General features: G+C 51.5%; 1 protein-coding gene across 1 annotated transcript in view; it reads left to right on the forward strand.

Annotated features, from left to right (window-relative positions):
* SIPA1L3 (signal induced proliferation associated 1 like 3) overlaps positions 1-16,527 on the forward strand; it is a 254,992-nt gene that overhangs the window by 174,277 nt on the left and 64,188 nt on the right. The window contains exons 12-13 of the mRNA XM_055553137.1: positions 4,428-5,004; positions 9,442-9,716. Of these exons, the coding sequence (XP_055409112.1) occupies positions 4,428-5,004; positions 9,442-9,716 (852 nt within the window). The remainder of the gene's footprint in view (positions 1-4,427; positions 5,005-9,441; positions 9,717-16,527) is intronic.

A 16,527-nucleotide genomic window follows, 5' to 3' on the forward strand; every position in this document is an offset into this window, starting at 1 on the left:
TAAGAGAGATCTTCCCAGACCAGGGATTGAACCAGTGTCCCCTGCATTGCAAGGCGGATTCGTAACCACTGGACCACCAGGGAAGCCCCAGGAACAAACTGTTGATGTGGCTGTTGCCTCCCTCAGGGGTCACACCATGTCACAGTCGCCTTCATACATCTGTGCTGGGCAGCCTTGTTATGTAAAGGACCCCAGAGCTGCCTTGGCAACTAGGCAGATGCCTGACCCAAACATTGTAGGTCCTGGGAAAATAGCTGTTGAAGAAATGATTGTGAGTGTTCTAGAAATGCTGAGCTCCAGTGACCAGGTGACCCGGTAGTCACACCATCTCCTGGCTGTATAACACAGTACTGAATGGCACGCCAGCACCCCCACAGCCTGTGGGCTGTGAACACCCCATTCCTCCTGCTGGGGAAATGAGGGACCAGCCATTCTGATTGTCCAGAAACCTTCAGTAGCTTGCAGTTCCACGATTCTTAAAAGCATAAGTCAGGACTGTGGGAGAAGCCAGAATCTGTCACTATGAGCAGTCAAGTCCTGAATGAAGAAGTTGCACAGCTAGTCACAGCTGCAAAGCCCAGTCTGAAGGCAGCATTAATCAGAGTGGAGAGACTGGCAAGGCCATCTCACGTCCCCTGGCCTGGAGGCAAGGCCCCCCGCAGGGTTTCCCACAGGAGAAAACCTGCCTGGTTTGTGCAGCCTTGAAGGACTTCTCCCCCAGGAAATGCCTTTTTCTGTCAGACCTACACTTTGGCAGGAACCTGTTTTCTTTTTGGTCTGTCCGTTCAAGTCTAAATCATGACTATAATCAGTACTGAACACCTGGGCCAGCCCTGGGGCATCCACGAAGCCCAGGGTGGCACCTGCCCTCACACATTCCCAGGATGTGGCCGTGGAGCTAGGGAGCACGGGGCCTGGCCCTCCTGGGTCTATAGGAGCTCCCTCCACAGTCTCTGCACCCTCTCTGGCCCCTTCCTGGCCTTTCTTCATGGGGCAGCCACGGTGATCCCTGCAGATGGTCCATCTGGCACCTGTGTTCATCAGGGACCCACAGGAAGCAGGTGCCCCCCACTCAGGGTTTTTTGGTTTTGTTTTAATTTATTTGGCTGTGTCAGGGCTTAGTTGCAGCACACGGGATCTTTCGTTACAGTGCACGAAGTCTCTAGTTGTGGCGCACGGGCTCAGTAGTGACAGGCTTATTTGCTCCATGGTTGTGGGATCTTAGTTCCCCGACCAGGGATCAAACTTGTGTCCCCTGCATTGCAAGATGGATTCTTAAGCAGTGGACCACAAGGGAAGTCCCCCACTCAGGGTTTTAACTGAGGGATTAATGGGCAGGCTGATAGGTGTGGGTAGGGCTTCCCTGGTGGCTCAGACGGTAAAGAATCTGCTTGCAATGCAGGGGTTCGATCCTTGGGTCAGGAAGATCCCCTGGAGGAGGGCATGGCAACTCACTCCGTTCTCACCTGGAGAATCCCATGCACAGAAGAGCCTATGACAGGCTACGCTCAGTGGGGTCACAGAGTCTGACAAGACTGAGCAGCTTTCAGTAATAGGTGTGGGTAGGTTAAAGGCACCAATATAGGAAAGTGAGGCATCCAGGAACCAGCAATAGCAAGGAGCCATTACCCACCATGAGGGATGAGGTCACAGGGGATGGGAGACATTTCTGGAAACCAGGGAGAAGTATGGCTCTGGGAGAGGGGCCACCCCTCAGCAGCTGTGGCTGTTGAGCAAAGGACCAAGGACTACAGCCACTGTCCTAGCTCGACAGACAGGCAATGAAGAGAAATAAAGACTGCACCCTCTCTCCTCTCCCCTCCCCTGTATCCTGGCCAGGGGAACTGGGTGAAGCTGACACAGCCTGTGGAAACCCACCTTCCGGGGCGCTGGACGGGGCAGAAAATGGCAGAGACTGGATCTGGGGATGCAGATGGTGAATAGCTGGTCCAGATGGTCAAATGGGTGCTTGTTTTCCCAATCAGGATACAGGATGCTTGCTCACTGTCAAGGCCCTGCCTGGCCTGGTCCCTGGTGACCTCACCAGCCTTCCACCCTTTACTCTCTCGGCTCTGGTGCGCCGGCCGCATCTCACCCTGCGCGTGCTCTTTCCTGTCGGGTCTTCCACCTCCCATGTCCATTGCCTGCAGCACCCTCCCCTCTGCTCTTCCTTTGGCTCCTACTCAGCCTCAGATCCCAGCTTAATTTCTCTTCCTCATAGCGCCACATCCAGAACACTAACTCCCCAGGGTCCAAGGAGGGGGGCCATCCTGGAAGTGCTGGTCAGACACATGTCCTGGTCAAGTTGGGTGGAGGGTCAGGAGTCAAACAAGCCTTACACTATGGTTAGGTTTCATGAAATAGGTTTTAATCAAAAATCTCATTACTTTAAAAATTGTCTTACAGTATGTAGTCTCTCCCCAACACCATAAGCACAAGCTGACATTTTTTAGAAGGTGAATGCAGTACTCTTTAAGAAAAAAACCTTCTTTTTAGTACCTCATACTGTTTTTTAATTGTCATTGTGTAAACAGCATAATTCACTCATGGTATCCCTGGAGGCTTTTTTTTTTTCCCTTAATTGGCTACATGACGCAGCATGTGAAATCTTAGTTCGCCGACCATGGATTGAACCCATGCAGTGGAAGCTCAGAGTCCTAACCCCTGGACTGCCAGAGAAGTCCCTGGAGCCCCTTTAACTTAAATGTCTTCCCCTGCTCCCTGGGTGCTCACTCTGGCAGGTGCGATAGCCTTTCTGCCTGATCTTTGAAGTCATCAAAGATCACTCAGTGGCCCTGTAGCCACTGAATCTCGAGTTGGTCATTGCAGCATCATAACTGAGATTCATCAGATCTGAACCTGACTTAGCAGCCAGTCTCCTGCCTCCCAGCTCAAGGCTGCCTCCACCTGGGAGCCTTGCTGGATGGGGAGCCTGCGTCCCTCTCCTCTGTTTCTCCGCCTTGCGCTTGCCCTCCCCCTTGCACTTCCTCTCCCCTGGGCTCACTGCCAGTCTCTGACCTGTCCAGGGAGGGAGCACAAAGAGGAAGCAGGAAGCAGGAAATTATCACTGGAGCCGTGGTGACAGCCGCTGCAGGGACTCGCGAGTGCCTTTCTTTCTACAGCTAAATAATTTCCAGACTCTGGGCTTTTCGGGGCTCCTGACCCTCCTTCCAGAGCTCCCAGGCAGGAGCAGCAGCCCCCAGTCTCCTTCCAAATGTAAGGGTCACCGAGGAGGCCCCTATTCAGGGAGTGAATGGAGATGACGGGCCCACCTTTTCAGTGGATTTTCCTCCCAATAAGATTCTCCCTCTGTAGTTTGCATAATGGGGGAGGAAGTTCAGGAATTTGGGGGATAAGGTTTTAGATCATTGCCTTTATACCTTCTCATTCAGTTGCTGTATGATTTCTGTCCTAATGGCAGCTCAGTTAAAACCAAAGTAGGGGACTTCCCTGGCGGTCCCGTGGGTAAGACTTTGCCTTCCAGTGCAGGGGGTGTGGGTTCAACCCCCTGGTTGGGGAGCTAAGATCTCACATGCTTCCCAGCCAAAAGACCAAGACATAAAACAGAAGCAATATTGTAACAAATTTAATAAAGGTTTCTTAAATGGTTCACATCAAAAAAATCTTTAAAAAAAAAAAAACCAAAGTAGGAAGAGTTCCATTCTAACTTCCCCTTGTAGTGAATTTTCAAAATAACCTTTGTAGAGATGATTTACAAAGCATGTTCGTGTTACCCAAGTGTCTGAAAGAAGTAAATCACAGAATGTTTCATATCGGTCTGATTTTCCTATAGTAACACTGCTTAACGAGCCACCCCGAAAGTCAGAGGCTCACAAACATAATCATTTCTTCTTGGCCTACTCACCTGCAGGTTGGCTGAGGCCTGGCTGGCCTTGGCTGCATGTCTGCTCCAGGCACCCTCATTCTCCCAGACCAGTAGACCCCAGAGCATGTTCACCTCATGGCGAGGGTGGGTACATAGGAGGCAAGCCTGGCCCACATGCCCATTTGTGCCTTGGCTCGAATGCCATTAGCCAAATCAAATCTCATGACCAAGCTTAGGATGAACAGGGCGGGAATGTACCTGTCCATTAAGGTAGAGAGGAAGGGATGAGTCTTTGCAAAACTATAATTTACCACAAGCCTGTATGTATGTAAAACAAGAATAACTGAAGTTGAACAGTGCTAGGAAAATTATCCTTTAAATATCAGTGGATGTTCTAACATCTGCTGCATAGAAAGTAAAAACGCATATGTGTGCCCTAAGACTTTCTCCAGTTTCCAGTCTAGTCAGCTGGCAACTTACTAATTAGATGTAGACTTCCTTTCTTAGAAAGGAAACTCCTCTTTTTGATCGTGTATTTTCTTTCTAAAGGGACTCTCAAGTGCCTTTCTTTCTGTCGTCTAAATAATTTCTCCCTCCTCAGTATGGCAGTGACCCGATCCAAAGACGCTCCTCCTTTCGGCCCCCCGATCCCCAGTGGAACCACATTCCGAAAATCTGACGTCTTCAGAGACTTCTTACTGGCCAAGGTGATTAATGCCGAGAACGCTGCACACAAGTCTGACAAGTTCCACACCATGGCCACCAGGACCCGCCAGGAATACCTCAAGGACCTGGCGGAAAACTGTGTCTCCAACACACCCATTGACTCCACCGGCAAGTTCAATCTCATCTCCCTGACCTCCAAGAAGAAGGAGAAGACAAAAGCCCGGGCAGGCGCCGAGCAGCACAGCGCCGGGGCCATCGCCTGGAGGGTGGCGGCTGAGGACTATGCGCAGGGGGTAGAGATAGACTGCATTTTGGGAATTTCCAACGAGTTTGTGGTGCTCCTAGACCTACGCACTAAGGAAGTGGTGTTCAACTGCTACTGCGGGGATGTCATCGGCTGGACCCCAGACTCCTCGACAATCAAAATCTTCTACGGGCGAGGGGACCACATCTTCCTCAAGGCCTCTGAGGGTTCTGTGGAGGACATAAGAGAAATTGTCCAGAGACTGAAGGTAAGGGAGAGAGCCCCTCAAGGTGCAGCAGTTCTGTGGTCTGGCAGAGGCCTTAGGAACCACTGAAGTGCCTCCCTGAGCCCGGTCAGTTGGCCCAGGACGCTCGTCGGCCCCAAGAGAATCAGAATTGTCACTTTACACACCAGGGGTCTAGTGGGCTCTGCAGCCTGGGTTCTCCCTGGGGAAGGCTTGGGCCAAAGATCTGAGGCTCTCCATGTCATCGCCTTGAGAGGACAAAAGGCTTATTTACTCACTGCAGATGTTTAAACTCATGTTAAAAATGTAAGGATACTCTCCAGAAGAATTACAATATTGGATTGGCCAAAAAGTTTGTGTGGGTTTTTCTGTACCTTCTTAACAAAACACCAGATGAACTTTTTGGCCAACTCAACAGAATGAAAGACTTCCAGACCTTTAAAATATAGGGGTGGAAGCAGGATATTGGGGACGGGGGTGTAAAAAAGCATAAGAAAACAAAATTATGTGGCAGGAGTAATTCCACATCAGTAATCACAGTAAATGTAAGTGATTTAACATTCTCTGTTAAAGAACAGAGACTCACAGTCTAGATTAAAAAATTTTACCCTAATCTCTTGGCAGTTTAGGCTCAGACAGCTGCCAAACCAAAGGTAGCAGACTGGTTTCAAGTCAGATGACAGTTTAGTTGGTAATGGTCGTTGGAAGCATTGGGCTAAGAAGTACTAAGGCTACCTCAGAGCCCCAGGTGAGGGAACGTGGTCAGTGATTGGCTCTCAGTGGGTTTAACAGAATGTCAAGCATGAAATAGAGAAGGCAGTATATCACGGGAGTTAACAACACAGGTTCTCAAGTCAGAAGGCTTGGCTTCAAGTCCCAGCACTGCCACTTACCAGCTGTGTCACCTCCCCATGTTCCTTAACCACTGGGTGACTCAGTTTTCCCATCTGAAAAATGGGAACAGTGGTCATCCCATATCATGTGGAAGTTTTAAGGACTGGATGAGTTATGTTGCCCAGGCAAGCTGGCCTGACTTAGGAGGCTGTGATCTCCAGGGGCCAGTATCACAGCCAGCCCTCTTCACCCTTCTAGGCTTTTGCACTCGTTCCTTGAGTTCAGGTGGGATTGGTAAAGACGAGCTTTCAGATTCCCTGACTCCAAACTTTTGCCCCGCCTTAAACTACAGCAACAGCTAGTGTGTAGATTTCCCATTAGGATGTGAGGTCCGTGAACAAGGGCCTCTGTTTTGCCCACTTGCTTATCTCATTTGTGTAGATCAGGGCTGGCACATAGTAGGTGTTTATTCAATGCTGATGAGTCGATCAGCTGAAGAAGATGATTGACCCCGATTGTGTGCTCATGACCGATGATCTCACAGCCCTCCACCGGCCTCGTGGAGTTGTAGGCACTGTTTTTTATCCCCATTGGACCCGTGAGTAGCATGCAGCTCAGAGAGGTCACACAGCCAGTAGGTGGCAGACTGGGATCTGAATCCAGATTTTTCTGACTCCAAAACCTGTTTGTGCCCAAACTTGAGACTAATGACTAACTGCCTACTCAACCTGTGGAAGTCAGCATGTCTAAGAGCAAGCTCCTGATTTCGTTCCCCTTGCCTCCGGGGTTCTGTCTCCAGAGAACAAGCCCATCACACGAGTGGAATCGTAAGCCTCAGCACCAGCCTCACTCCTCTGTCTCATACCGACGTCCAGTCTGTCAGCTCCACCCGCCGGAGGCAGACTCTGCTGCGCCTGCCCCTTCTGCAGCCCCTCCTGGCCTGTCCAGTAGCCTCCTTGCTGGTCTCCTTTGCCTCCTTGCTTGCTTCCCTGGGGTCTGTTCTCAGGAAGTTTGTCAGAGGGATCTTGATCATGTCCCTGCTCTGCTCAAACCCCTCAGCTCACTCCAGGTAAAAGCCCAGTTCCTTATGGTGGCCTGTGAGGCCCGACATGGCCTGGCTGTCTGTCACTCTTGTCTCCTTATTACTCTCTTTCTGCTCCAAGAACGCAGACTTCTATGTCTAGAGTGAGCTCGTTGGGCAGTCAGCCTCAGGGCCTTTGCACTACCTGTGCCCTCTCGGTGGAACACCTTCTTCATCCCCACATGCCTCCTTCCCCTTCTACATGCGTTTTTTCAAAGGTCACCTATCGGTGAGGCCTTGTTATCCAAAATTGTAAAAGCCCCGTGCACAGCCTGGCCTTGAGCTTGCTCCGCCCCCTTTCCCTCTTTAATTGTCACAGTAGCACCTGCCAGCATTTGCTGTGTCTTTTTACATATTTGCTGCGTCCTCAGCACCTGGGCCAGTGTCTGGTGTGCAGCAGACACTCAGTGACCATGGACTGAATGCACACACACGTGCTGTCTGTAGTGATAGCAAAAGTGGCCATTCACAGGGGGCCGGCTATCGGACTCCTTGCAGCCTTGCACAACCTTGCATTTCTTCTTCCCAAAACCCAATGAGGGAGATACCATTATTAACTCAATTCACAGGACACAAGGGCGATGACTTCAAAGGGAAGAAGCGTTTTGACTCCCAAAGCAGAGGCCATGGTCTGGGATGAAGCCAGTCATGAGTTTCTCTTTTGAGGCACTAAACTGTATGCTCTCCTTTCAAACAAATTTGTTTTAACTTTTTAATCATGGAAAATTTCAAACAGACACAAAAGTAGAGAAACTCGCCCCCTGATCCCCTAGACTTATCACCAGCTTCCGTAGTTATCAGCCTGGGGCCCATCTTGTTTCTCCCTTCCCTCTCTCCCTTCCCTTCCCCTGATAATTTTGAAACAAATCCTAGACATCCTGTCATTTCATCAGTAAATGTGTCAAGATTTACCTCTAAAACATACAGCTTCTGAAAAATTACTGTTTTGCCTATTCTATATAAAAAAAAATGAATAGTAATTCCTTAGTGACATGTAAACAAGTTGGGCCATGAAATCAGTTACTGGATCTCAGTAGGCAGTTTTCAAGGACAGGGTAGAAAAGATTGGTGCCCTGAGGAGGCACTTGGTCTCATGGAGCTTTGTTCCAGTTTCACCTGTTTCCTCACCTCCCAAATTCTCACTGTCCAGACTAGCCTGGAACAGATGTGTTTACATCTTCAGGTAAGTCTTTCACCGTCCACACTCGTTTCTTGCTACCCATACTCGGGAACATCTGTGTGGATTGCAAAGAATATTTTTGTGTATGTGGATACATGTGTAAATGTATGAATGCACAGCGTGGCTCGTGATATGAGATTCTTACTGTGCAGCTCTAATAAGTACATTAGATAGCATCATTTCTGACCAGGGAATGACTTCTCACGGGAGATGTCAACCATTACACAGCCGCTTTCCTTAAGGCAGTTTTTAGGCAGGCAGATCTTGCTGTAACTTGGTTAACAGCTCCAGCTTATCAAGTTAATTTTTTTATTCCAAGAAGAGGAGGGAGTCCCTAAGGATAAGCTGAAGCTCTAGGTGTTCTGTTCAGTGGCTTCTCCTATCGATGGTCATACGTTAGCATGGCGAAAGTCTCCCACAGGTGAAGCGGGCAATAAATCAGAGAGAAGGCCCTCCGTGTGTGGTCTGGTTGGCTTCAGGATGGGGAACAGCCTGAGACGGAGGTTCGAAAGGGGTTTTTGCCTTGCACAATGAGGTCCTGGAGTAAAGAATGTGGTGCCGAGCCCCCAGCCTAGACAAACTCACAGGGTCTCTGGTCTCTGGCTTCTCCAGCTTGCTCTGGTTACAGTCACCGTATCCATCAGGGCTTCAGACAACAAAGGTTTATCTCACTCATGCCACGTGTCCATCTCAGGTTGGGCTGAAGTCTGAACTCACAGACCTTAGCTGACCAAACAGGCACTCTCTGGAATAATCCTAGTGGCCGTGGCAGAGGGGAAAGGCCTGAAGAGGGTCTCAAATTGGCGATGAAATGCCCCAGCCCAGACAGTATGCCATTCCCATACACAGCTCATTGGCCAAAACAAGTCTTGTGCAGGCATGCTAAGTTGCTTCAGTCGTGTCTGACTCTTTGTGACCCCATGGACTATAGCCCTCCAGGCTTCTCTGTCCATGGGATTCTGCAGGCAAGAATACTGGAGTGGGTTACTATTTCTTCCTCCAGGGGATCTGCCCAACCCAGGGATCAAACCCAAATCTCTTATGTCTCTTGCATTGGCGGGCAGGTTCTTTATCGCTAGTGCCACCTGGAAAGCCCAAAACGAGTTCCAGAGACCACCAACCATAGAGAGGGTGGGAGGGGGCATGTGGAGAACATGACTCATGACCGCCACCTCTGTATGAGGTGTCCATGTTTCTCCAGGAGTCAGGAGCCCAGGATGGAACAAGGTGGGTGTCTGCGTGCCTGTACCATGACATCACCTGGGAGAATGGGGGGTAGGGGGTCTTTGGCCTCAAAAGGGCAGAATCTCCCCTAAGAGCTGCCCCCGAGCAGCTTGTGAAACTGGACCTTGCGTGTGGCCCACAGGTGATGACCAATGGCTGGGAGACAGTGGACATGACGCTGCGGCGGAACGGGCTGGGGCAGCTGGGCTTCCACGTGAAGTACGACGGGACCGTGGCTGAGGTGGAGGATTACGGGTTTGCCTGGCAGGCCGGCCTGCGGCAGGGCAGCCGGCTGGTGGAGATCTGCAAGGTGGCCGTGGTCACACTGACCCACGACCAGATGATCGACCTGCTACGCACCTCCGTCACCGTCAAGGTGGTCATCATCCCGCCTTTTGACGACGGCACGCCCCGGAGGTAAGTCTGTCCCCCCGGAGAGGTCAGCAGCTCCCCGGGTGCTGGCCCTTGGGGCCCTTCCTCAACAGGTGGTGATAATGGTGTCAGGGTCCAAGTCAACATCTGTGGAACCCCTCCTGCAGGCGGTCATGGTCTAAGCTCTGCACGCACATGCTGTCCCCTCCGGCCCCCACCACAGCCCATGAGGTGGGCACCCTCCTTAGTCGCACATAGCGTTCAAGTCCTTGCCTGAGAATTACCTAGCGGTCCAGAGGTTAAGACAGCGTTTCCACTGCAGGGGGCGTGGGTTTGATCCCTAGCTGGGGAACTGAGATCCCACATACCTCCAGGCATAGCCAAAAAATAGTGGGAAAAAAGACCTTGCCTGAAGGTACACTGTGCCTCATCATTTGATCAGCACATATTTACTCAGCCCCTACTGTGTATACACTCCATTTGAAGTCTTGAGTAGGATTTAGCAGTGAACAAGATAAAAGCACCCATTCCCTTAGAGTTTGTGTCCTGACAGGCATTCATTAAACAGGTGTGTAACACAGGACCAGGCAGTGAAGAGCTCCGAGGAGAAGAGCAGGGTGGGTCATAGAAGGGGCTAACAGGTAGTGGGGAAGGCTCCCTGGTGGAGGCTGCAGTGTGATTTTCCAGGCCAGCAGAACCCAGGCCATGGACAGGCCAGGGCAGGGTCTCCAGAGTGTCAGCGTATGGAGGGGGAGGGTTCCTGCAGCACAGGGAGTGCAGTGTGGAGCACTCTGAGCAAGGCTGAAATGGAAGAGAGGGCCTGCGCGTGGGGGCAGACCGGGGGCCCTTGCTGGACACAGTGCCAAGGTTGGGTTTTGTTCACTGGGAAGCCAGTGCAGGATTTGTTTCTTTTTATTTTGTTTAAATGGAATATTTCAAACATTTTTCTCTACTATTTATTTATTTGTCTGCATCAGGTCTTGGTTGCTGCACGTGGCATGTTTGTGGTTGGCGCATGGGCTTAGGCGCTCCATGGCTTATGGAATCTTAGTTCCCCAACCAGAAATCGAACCTGCATCCCCTGCCTTGGAAGGTGGATTCTTAACCCCTGGACCACCAGGGAAGTCCCATATTTCAAGCATATTAAAAGCATGCTAAGTCCCGTTTCAACATTTGTCAACATGTGGCCAGTTCTTATTTTGTTTTTGTTTGTTTTTAATCCCATACCTGTCCACCTTAGGTTATTTGGAGCAGTCTCACTCCTTCGACTGTATCTCTACCCAGTCAGGACCTTAAAAAAATTTAGCAGACTGCCTCAACTCCCCTGTCCATCTTTAACTTCTTTTGTACCACAGGCTCTTCCTGTGGCATTTGGTTGATGAATCTCTTTTTAAAAAAATCTAATTTTTTTCTTACCTTTTGTTTTGGGAGGAAACCGGGTCTCTTGTTTTTCAGTTTCCTGCTTCCTGGGTTTAGCTGCTTGCATCCTGCTGATGTCCTTTAACCTGTTCTTCTAGCACGTGTATTTCCCACAAACTGGAGTTCAGCATAAACGCTTGATCAGATTCTAGTTGAATTTCCTTTTGTTTTTCTGAAGGTTTTTTTTGATGTCGACCATTTTAAAGACTTCATTGGACTTGTTACAATATTACTTTTGGTTTCTGTTTCGGTTCCTTGGCTGTGAGGCATGTGGGATCTTAGTTTTCCGACCAGGGATCGAACCCACATTCCCTGGCTTGGAAAGCAAAGTCTTAACTGCCAGAGAGGTCCCTGAATTTCCTTTGGTCACAGCACTTTCCAGGTGTGCATCCATCAGGAGGCGCCACATGTCTGGCTGTCCCTGTGGGAGTGATACGAAGGGCAGTCAGAGGGTTCCGAGGGTGGCAGCCTGACCCTAAACGCTGTACATTTCCCCTCAGCTCTCAGCAGCCATTTGTGATCCTTGTCTGGATCCCCTGTGTCATGACGGGTCACACTCAAGTGATGTCCTGAGTTCTAGCCTGCCTTCTTTATTTTTAAAAAGTTCTCTGTGCTGCGTCTTTGTTGCTGCCCACCAGGTTTCTCCAGTTGCCGTGAGCAGGGCCATTCTCTAGCTGCAGTGCACAGGCTTCTCATTGCAGTGGCTTCTCTCGTCGCGGAGCACAGGCTCTAGGGCACGCGAGCCTCAGTAGCTGCTGCTCCCGGGCTCTAGAGCGCAGCCTCAGTAGTTGAGGCTCATGGGCTTGGTTGCCCCTCGGCGTGTCGGATCTTCTCAGACCAGGGATTGAACCTGTGTCCCCTGCGTTGGCAGGCGGATTCTTAACCACTGGCCCACCCACCAGGGAAATCTTTTCTTCATTTATTGGCTGGAATTCTTCCAAAAAGAACATTCCTTCAGCAGCCATTTGATTCCTCTGAGGTATAATTTGTACAGAGAAGGCAGGATAGATGTGATTCTGAGAAGAATGAGTTGGTACCCTAGCAACCTCCAGTGATGATTTGGAAACAGTGATTCTAGAATCACTACATCCCAAGGCCAGAAGCACAGCTGCACAGAGGACAGTCCGGGCCCAGCCCTCACAGCCCGGATGGATGGACTGGAGAAGACAACCAATAAGAAAGTGAGCCAGTGAGATGGTTCACACAGTCCAGGCGGAAATCCCTGGGCGTAGCGGGAAGGCAGACCTGCAGGGAGGCTGCCTGCGTTTGAGTCCAGGCTCCTCGTCTTATTAACTGTGACCCTGGCAGATGTCCCCACCACTCTGTGCCTGTTTCCTCATTTATAAAATAGGGACGTTAATGGAGCTTTTGCCCAAAAGTGGCTGTAAGGTTGGAGGAGGGGAGGCCTGCAAAGTGCACAGCACAGGACTTGGCCTGTAAGAGGCACTCAGAAGACACCGGCCGTGAGGTCCTGGGTGTGAGGAGCATTAGGCCTGACCTGACATCAGACTTGGTGGTCAGGGAAGGCCTGCGGGTAAGAAGGAACCAAGAGACAGGCCCTGTGGGGAGGGGAGGGTAAGAACAAGAGGCCCTTGGGTTGTTGACAGACCAGAAGGAGGGTCACGTGGCTGGAACAGGGTGAGCCGAGAGAAAGGCACGCAATGAGGGGACACTGAGAGCTTACACACGTGGTCTCCCAGGGCTGGTGTGATCCCTGGTTTACAGATAAGAAAACTGACACCCAGGGTGGACCACAGTCTTGTGCAGAGTTGCATGGCTACAGAGTGGCAGAGCAAAACTCAATCCAGGTTTCCCATCTCCATGTATTCTGCTTCCTCTCATAGCAGTCTCGAGCTGTGGGCGTGTGAGTCCTGGCTGCACCCTCCCACCTTATTGAGTCTTGCTTGCTCTGAACTTGGTGGGGGACAGTTCTGGGCAGGGTTCAACCCTGCCACAACCCAGGGCTTGGCCACCCAGGTTCCAGTCCCCTAGCCTTGGGACTCCAGTCAGGCCCCAGGCATCCCCTTCTCCCAGCCCTCTTCCGGGGCTTCCTCCACCCCTGCATGGGGCCAAGGCCAGGCCACACCCGTGCTGAGCTCTGCAGGGGCAAGTCAAGCTGAGGTGACCCTTCTGCCTCGTTGCATACACACGCAAACACACACACACACACACACACACACACACAGTAGCAGCCCGCCTGTTTAATGACTCTCCAAAACTTGGAAGCACCAGAGGCCACACAAAGGTCCTTGGACCTGCAGGTAGGGCCAGCCGAGTGAAAGGCAGCATCTGCAGGCTCCCTTCTCCAGCTCTGGGGAGATGAGGCCAAGGAGGGCGTGACCAGACAGACAGGTTCCACTCCCCACCCTGTTTATGAGGAAAGCTATCATCTGGCTCAAGGCAGCCATCAAAACAGGAGAGGTGTGGGTTGGGACTTGCGTGGTGTGTGTGGCCCTTCAAGCACAGAGGGGTCTGGCTGATCTCGTTTGCAGAGCTGATATCCTAGCTTTGCGGTTCCTCCAGCCTGTTGCTATGACCCTGGCCTCCTAGCCTGGTTGTCATGATCCCTGCCACCGGCCAGGCTTTGTAGGGCCTGGGTCTGGACCCCAGGCTCTTCAGACACTGCATAGAATACAGGGGGTCATACTCACACCCCCAGACCATGAGGCTGGGGTTCTCAAGTGAGCCCTGCCCAGATGGACCAGGTAGCCAGGAGGGACATCCCAGAGCCCCCAGTGCGGTGTGTCATGGTGATCTGGCGTGTTTGTACAGGCTCATCTCACTGTGTCTGTCCTGCCTGATGGGGAAGCTGATCCAGGACGCCTTTTGTTCCTCATTTGGATTCAAGATATCTGAAGGGGCGGGGGGTGCTCCTCCCTGAGAAGGGGAATTGAAACCCCACAAGTGAGTGAGTTGGAGAGAGAGAAAGGAGTCCCCATAGCCTCCAGAAACTAGGCTGTTGGGAATCAAAGAGAAGGAGGCAGATAGGAAAAGTGGTTTGCGAACCTGGGCATCCATCACCAGGCGTCTTCCGCACACGGTTGGAGAGGGAATCTTTAGTGCAGTGTTATTGGTCGAGCAAAAGACTAGAAGAAACTAGATGTCCAGCCATAGGAGACTGGCTAATTAAATCCCAGGTCATCCGTGTGATGGAGTAGTAATTGATTGTTTACAGAAAATGCAGTGAGTCAAGAATATGTAAAAACCTGGCAGCTGTGGGTGCTTCTCGTGGGTGTAACTGGTGGACAGAGATGCCGTCTAATAACACTTTAATTTTTAAAAAGAATCCTAAAACTGGATCAGTGAAAGGAGCTTCTTAAACTTTCTCATGTCAGCATCATCCCTGGCAGCTTGGTAAAATGCAGCTTCCTGGGCCCCGCCTCAAAGAGGACTGTGATTCAGAGGAGCTGAGATGGGCCCAGGCATCTGCTTTCCTTTACTGAGCACTCGGGGTGATCTAGCTGCTGATGGATCTCAGATCACAGGGAAGGAATTTGTTCCAGAGCTCCCAAGTGGGTGTGGCTGGACTTCAGAAAATGGAAAGAAGGCTTCTGCTTCTGAGCTTGTGGGAATGGCAGGCAGAGTCCACAGAATCGGCTGGAGATGTGTGTTAAGCACCTGGCATGCACCAGACTTTTGGCTGATGTTCGCCACCACCCCCATTTTGCAGATGAGGAAACTGAGGCTCTGAGAAGGAAACTCCTTCACCCAAGACTACATGGGCCATAAGCAGCAGAGCTGTGATCCAAACTAGCTGTCTGCCTGCGGCGCCCTGGCTCTCTGTCACTCTGTGCTGCCCTGCAGTGATTGTTTCCCTCTTTAAGGTCATGACCAGGGACTCTTGGCCAAAGGTGGAGCTGTCAGTCACAGGGGCAGAAGTCACGGGCCCGCAGAATCTACGCACCGGCTCCCACACTGTCCCAGTGAGCCAGTGTGTGTGGTGGTTAAAGTTGTGGGCTTTCGAGTCAGCTTCCTATCTTTAAATCCAGTTTCTGGACATTCCCTGGTAATCCAGTGCTTTCACTGCCAGGGCATGGGTTCAATCCCTGGTCAGGGAACTAAAATTCTACAAGCCCCATGGCACAGCCAAAAAAAGGATAAATCAATCAATTCAGTTTCTACCTCTTACTGGCTGTGTGATCTTGGATAGGTTACTTAACTTCTCTGTGCCTCAATTTGCTTCTCTCTTCAGTGTATATACTGATAATAACCAGCAACAGAGGTGAAGCAAAAGAGAGACTTTACTGGCTAATGCACCTAAGAAGACCGGGAGATAGGGCAAGATTGAAATGTAGCTTTATGCAGGGTCTTGGACATCTTCATCAAGAATCTCACCTGTCTCATTTTCTGCGTTGCTATCATTCTCAAGCCACCTCTTCCTCATCGCAGCTCCAGCTTAGGTCTCCCCAGCTCAGCAGCCCAGTGAAACAGATCTTTTTCTTACCACCTACCCCCAACCCTTGCCCACCCCCCACCCCACCCCCCTTGCAGCAGTTCCAGAGTTGATGCTCACTGTCTTTGATTGGCTCAGCTTGGGGCACCTGACAATCCTGTGCCTGTCATCTCAAAGAAGCGCTTCTGATTGGCTGGCCTGGGTCACATGCTCATACCTGGAGCCAGGAAGTGGGATCCACCCCACCCAGAGCACACAGACCTGTTCTCAGGAGAAGGGGGTGTAGAAGCTAGGCAGGCAGGAGCAGCGGGTACGCACTGCCTGGGTCCACGGTGGTACCACCTCCACCTGGGCCTGGCAGATCCGCAGGTCCTGTTAGGCGTTTGTATGCTGTCGTTCCTCACCGGGCACCTGGTGAGGCGTGGGCGCCTACTGATCCAGAGAAGCTGCTGGAAGGTGCTTCTGAATATCAGCTCCAGCTCCAGTGCTGCCGAGGGCACTGTGTGTCTGGCCCAGGTGCCAGAGAACATTCCTGGGTCACTTTTTGATGCCTCCTTAGCAGACATGACCTGGGTCCACAGCCACCACAACCACCAGATCTTTTGCCGGGTGACCCTGAAAGTGCCCCAGGCTCCAGGGGACTCAGGAGAACCACAGAGGGTTGGCTCAGTGTGGGCCTGACAGCTTCCAGGCCCAGGGCTCCTACCAGCTCGGCTCCCACAGCTGCTGGGAGGTGGGTTTTGTGAGCACGGCCCCCTGCTCGGGCTCAGAGCCCCCTCCCACGCTGCATTGCAGCGGAGGCGGAGGACGCCAGCCCAGCCTGCGGAGCCCCCCGCCCTGAGCCAGGAACATTGCAGCGCGTGAGCCAGCCTGGTCTAGGGGGAGTCACAGGCCGTTCTGCATCTATTTCAAGGTTCTGGATTTTTCGTGGCTTTTTTTTTTTTTCCTAACCACCCTGCAAAGTAGGTCACCTGCTCCTCTTCCAGCTGCCTTTGAGCTTCTTTGGAACAAGGCAGATACTGTCCTTTGATGCCGAGGGCATCC

This window comes from Bubalus kerabau, chromosome 17, assembly GCF_029407905.1.
Source record: "Bubalus kerabau isolate K-KA32 ecotype Philippines breed swamp buffalo chromosome 17, PCC_UOA_SB_1v2, whole genome shotgun sequence".
Classification (NCBI taxonomy): domain Eukaryota; kingdom Metazoa; phylum Chordata; class Mammalia; order Artiodactyla; family Bovidae; genus Bubalus; species Bubalus kerabau.